General features: G+C 33.5%; 1 protein-coding gene across 1 annotated transcript in view; it reads right to left on the reverse strand.

Annotated features, from left to right (window-relative positions):
• The window catches only part of CFH (complement factor H), a 227,870-nt gene that overhangs the window by 131,565 nt on the left and 90,515 nt on the right, over positions 1-5,790 (reverse strand). Inside the window, exons 12-14 of the mRNA XM_049635060.1 lie at positions 4,082-4,264; positions 2,321-2,494; positions 734-910 (exon numbers count right to left, since the gene is read on the reverse strand). Of these exons, the coding sequence (XP_049491017.1) occupies positions 734-910; positions 2,321-2,494; positions 4,082-4,264 (534 nt within the window). The remainder of the gene's footprint in view (positions 1-733; positions 911-2,320; positions 2,495-4,081; positions 4,265-5,790) is intronic.

A 5,790-nucleotide genomic window follows, 5' to 3' on the forward strand; every position in this document is an offset into this window, starting at 1 on the left:
GCTGAAATCAGGATTCAGATGCTCAACCAACTGAGCCACCCAGGCACCGCAACCCAGTACTGTTAATTACACTGAACTAGTATATTGGAAGTATATTGAAACCCAGAAAACATGTTTAATAATCTACATATTCTAAAGATGTATGCAAACCAATTAATAAATATGGTCATGTAAATGTTAACAATATTCATATGCCATGGAAAAAGTTTATCAAAACTGTTTGAAACAAAAGTCATCATTTGAGGCTAGCATTTTATCAACATATTTTAACTTTGGTTAAGACATACATGTGATTGAATGGACTGAATTAACTATACATTACTTGAATATTGTTTAGGCACTCGATGAAGGTTGAGGGAAGGCCCATGCCATACCAAGTGTCCAGTATTAACAGTGGAATTGTAGTCAAAAGGAAAAGTAACAAACATTAAGGCATAACACATGTATCTATGGCTATTACCACTACATACATCATACTCTGGTTTCTCTTCAGATCGTGTAAATCTTTGGCCTTTTACCACTACATATTTCAAGAAACAAGTGGAGATTAATTTCTTAAATAAGAAAATCTGAGAAATCTACTACCCAACACATGTCCTGGCTTAATGAATTAGATTACAGACACACACACTTGAAGCCAACAGAAAATTAAGCGTGAGAAAAACAAAAACATAAAAATGTTGGTTTCAAAAATCCTATTTCTTGTTGTAGCAATTAGAAGATAAATATTCACCTTTACATGTTGGAAGATTAGGGGACCATCCAAAGTCGTAACACTGAACTGAATCTGGGCCAACTCTTTTAAGTCTTTGTGTGCAGAAAAATTTCAACACATCTCCGACTTTATATTTGTCTTCTTTGGGCTGAGTATTTAAGTTATCTTCTATTTCAGGAATCTTGCATTCTATTTCTATAAAAATGTTCAAATAATTTTGTGAGAATATAAAATTAATCATTGGCAAAGTAAATTTTATATGTGTCGTATAAAAATGAGGTTCTGGGTACTGCTTATACAGAGGAGCCACAGAAAATTTTACATATTAGGTTTTCTACGCCCTCTAAATTCATAGGGGACCCTGAGAAATATTAAGGCATTGAAGAGCAACATATGTACCCTGAAAATGTATTTGGAAGGTCAACTTGCTTACACTGGATCTGATTTTATAACTGACATTTATAAAATAAATGCTATATTATTTTGTACTCCCAAAACAGAAACATATTTTTTCACACTAAAAAAAAAAACCTGATGCTACATTTTTAAAATTGCACTCAAATAAGATTAGTATTTTGTTTAATGTAAATATAATTGGACAACCAGAACACTAGGAGACATTTCTAACAGTTTCTAAGAAACTATTAAAATAGCTTGATTTATACTGATTATATTATATTAGTACAGAAATCAAACTGAAAAATGAAACAAAATAAGGAACCATGTTCAAAGCCAAATAGTTAGGCATATTCTAGGCATCCTGAGTATTTATATAATACCCAATTATCTATTCTTATTAAACCTTTATACTATCTACTAATAAATTATTGATTATTCTGATTCAATTTACGAATGTGTAAAATTATCCCTTCAAATTTGTCAAGTTTGTGACATTCGTGACATTCCCAAATAAAAATAAGCTAAATTCCTAAAATAAAGAGCTTCTCTCAGGGTCTGCAGAAATTAACACTCAAGGCAGAAGGTGTAAAAGCAGAAACTCAGGAGCAAAATAGCTGAGGAAATTGTAAGAAACTACAATTTTGGTTTTCTTATAGCATACACTCAAAGAACCCAGTTTTAAATAATATGATAGCTTGCATTTAGAATAACAAACAAAATTATTCTTTGTTTATAAACCTATCATGTATATATGGCCCATAGGAAACACTGTGTTAAAGAGAGATAATGGTCCTTGGGCTTTCAAACACCCTCTTCTCCCAGGTTACAGTAAATCAGAAGAAGACACCTTGATTTTAATCATGACTTCTTAAAACTTAATTAATTATTTTTAGATGAGTATTTGTTTTTGAGAGAGAGAGAGAGACAGAGTGTGAGTAGGAGGCGTGGAGAGAGAGAGTGAAACACAGAATCCGAAGCAGGCTTCAGGCTCTGAACTGTCAGCATAGAGCCCCACATGGGGCTTACACCCGAGAACTGTGAGATCAGGACCTGAGCCAAAGTCTGAGGTTCAACCCACTGAGCGACCCAGATGCCCCCAAAATTACTTTAAATAATGCAAATTTGTTCAAATTGGGATATCTTAAACATGTTTTGTTAATTTTGTTAGTCCTGAAAAAAAAAAATACCTGGAAAAATGGTACTTACCATAACATACTGGTTTATGAGACCAACCATCGTTACTACACACTATTGAACCTGTGCGCCCATCTTGGCTTTTGTATCCATTGTGGCATTCATAGTCCAACGTGTCGTTGAGTTTAAACCACGTGCCATTGCTTTTGGCTTTGGCATTCTCAAATGCTGGCATCTCACAAGATTCTAATGCATAACAGAATTGAAGATTTCAATTCTAATATTATTTAATGGACGATGTAATTAAGTCTCATCCCAAGGAGGTAAAAAAAACCTTTATCAATTAGCTTGTGCTAGTAAATTCAGTATCATATTAAATTAAGAATACCAGTGATAAATCATTGTCTTCAGAGTTACTCGAAATGAAAAAATATGTTTCTACACAGCATTTTCCTTATCACTTAAACACTCTGAAAAAATTTTTCTACGAACACTTTTCTCAATCAGTTATACTTATGTGTTTATGCCATGCTTGTAATCAAATAGGCCATTACAGGTGCATCATATTTTAACTAGCAGAGAGGAATAGGATTTGGTGAACTAAGATGCCACATTCACTAGCAAGGTGACAAATATTCCAGACAAAACTGGATCAGTTGAATACGATTGGTTTTCAAAAATGCAAGTAAATTTTTAAACATTCTATAAAACTCTACTTTAAAACATCATAATTTCTAAAGCTCACATGCTGATTTTCTTCCCCAAATATTTTCCTAATGGCTGTTCATTTTTCTAAACTTACCAAGATTGAATGGAGAGATAACTATTTTTATTATTAGTTATAAGACAGTAAAATGTTAAAAGTTTTAATTTTTGCTACAGTGTGTTCATAAAGATTAGGTAATTCATCTCAAATTTTATGCTGTGTTACAGAGCCAGCTACCTTAAAGCTTTAAAAAACAAAGCAAAACTATACTAGTGAAGAGAGACAGTGTGTTTCTCTTCCATAGTAAGTATTACAAGGGATAACTAACTAACATTCAGTATAAAATGACTTTATATGGGAGCCACTTTTATCATTTTTTTTTGTGGCTAGTGCCCATAGTAAGCATGGAAATTGAAAAAAAAAAAGGAAATGAAAACAGTACAAATGGATATTCAAATATCCACTTCCTTTAAAGTGAATATGTAAATATCGGTTCAAAACTATCAGTGTGTAGCTTTGGAGTATAAGATAAACTGAGGAAACTGTTCATAGAAATCTTCATAAACATCCAGGGACAGGGAAATGTTTCAACACAGCTGTATTTGGCACCATCTAGCAGTATTCCTTCTCCACTAACTAGATGTTTATGAACATTTTCTAAAGGAGAGGATTTTTAAAGTGGGCTACCCTGGAATGTCAACCATAAAACTCCATACTTTAATTAAAATTCTGCACTATGGACCCACATCTTCACTTACAAACATTACTTTCATGTCTAGAAACAAAGATTCTGTCATCAAAGTCTGATCACCTAAAAGCAGGAATAGGCACAAATATATTTTGCCAGCCAAAAATAAGTGAGTTTCCAGGAGAATACACATAAGGCTCCCTGACTCGTTTCCAAATCACAGGATGTTTTAAAGTGGAAAATAATGTAAACTGAAAGATGTCCTGCTACTACGCTGTATAAGTGATTACTCTTAAAAGGCAAAAAATTACATCTTTTTTCATTTATCTTTTCAAATGGGAATCATGTCAGCCGCTCCCCCCAGAAAAGAATTAACTTAGAGTAAACTTTTGTTCAATAGCCATCAGCATAATGAATAGGAACATAATAAATTACTCACTAATACATGTGGGTTGAGGTGACCATCCACTTTTCAGACATGTAACGGGTCCTGAAGTTTTACCATCTGGTGTTACATACCCTGGTTTACATTGATACTGTGTTTCTTTATTTAAGGAATATGTAGGTTCATATTCAGAAAAAAATCCATTTTCAATTGTTATCTCTGATTTTGAACATGTTTCTGAAAGGCAGAAAGTATAAGGAAAAGAGAAGCATATAAATAAACATTTTTATAAAGATTCACTGTAACAACACAAAAATAAGGAGTCATTTACAAATGAAAACCGGGAAAAATCTGAATCATCCAAATTCCTGGGACAGAAAAAGTAAGCGACAAAGATACTAAATCAAAATAGTTCATTAATTTTTTCTCTTTGGAATGAAGCGACATTTAGAATACCCAGAATCCCTACTAGGAAATTATTATGAATCTGTTTGTCTAATGGATCTGGAATCCTGCAGTGTGTCAGAGGTGTACCGGCAATAGGTCCTTTCCAGGCACTTGTTTTAAATATTGCCAACGCAGGGTCTCCTAAGCAACTCCAGTACTCAATTGGGGTATCCGAGATCAGGTGACGATCTCAGAGAAACTGCCACCATAGCTACCACAACTCTGAGAATCTGCAATGTTTGTCATCATAATTGGGTGCTTAAAACCATATGGATACGTGGAGTTCAATGAGTATGACACAGATCAGCACGTTCCTTCATGTTCTGAGACCAAAATGATGATTCCTCAAATTATGTGTAACGTGACTTGAAACAATAAACAAGACTTCTGTCATTTACAAAGTCTTCACAAAGTTCAGCTTTAGTTTTTAAATAACCCATGGATAAAGAAGAAATCAAAAGAGAAAATATGAGCTATATATTTTTTCATAATTGGTAATTTTATTCCTTCACTTGGGGTGCCTAGTACACTGGAAATGGGATACTAGGAATATTAAACACTCAGGATAAGGAGTAAAGTACATAATCTTATTTATTTATTAAAAAATTTTTTTTAAGTTTTTTTTTGAGAGAGAGAGGGAGACAAGAGTGTGAGCGGGGGAGAGTCAGAGAGAGGGAGACACAGAATCTGATGCACGTTCCAGTCTCTGGGCTGTCAGCACAGAGACAAATGTGGGACTTGAACTCCCATACCATAGATCATGACCTGAGCCAGAGTTGGATGCTTAATCACTGAGCAACCCAGATGCCCCTGTAATCTTTTTGTTTTTAAAACATTAAATCTTTTGAATTGAATTATAAGAAAAATATTTTACATGAAAGTTTGTGAGATGATAATAACATAGTCTGAGAGGAAATTTTACTGTTATATACATATAATAGAAAAGAATACAGAATGAAAATCAATCATCAGAAAAAGAAAAGCAAACAAAACCCAACATACATATAAATTTGAAAAAACATAATAGTGTTAGTGAGATGATGGAATAGGGTGTTTTGTTTACACATTATTTGATTTATTTCTGTTCTAATCTTTAGTATTTCCTCCCTTCTTCTAAATTTGGGCTTAGTTTGCTCTTTATCTAGTTCCTTGAGCTATAAACTTAGGTTGTTTATATACAATCTGCTATGTCAAGCTAAATTTTTTATGTTTATTTGTTTATTTTGAGAGAGAGAGAGCACACACACACACACACACACACACACAGAAGTGCACATGTGCAAGCAAGGCAGAGAGAGAGAGAGAGAGAGAGAGAG

The sequence above is a fragment of the Panthera uncia genome, chromosome F1 (assembly GCF_023721935.1).
Source record: "Panthera uncia isolate 11264 chromosome F1, Puncia_PCG_1.0, whole genome shotgun sequence".
Taxonomy (NCBI): Eukaryota; Metazoa; Chordata; class Mammalia; order Carnivora; family Felidae; genus Panthera; species Panthera uncia.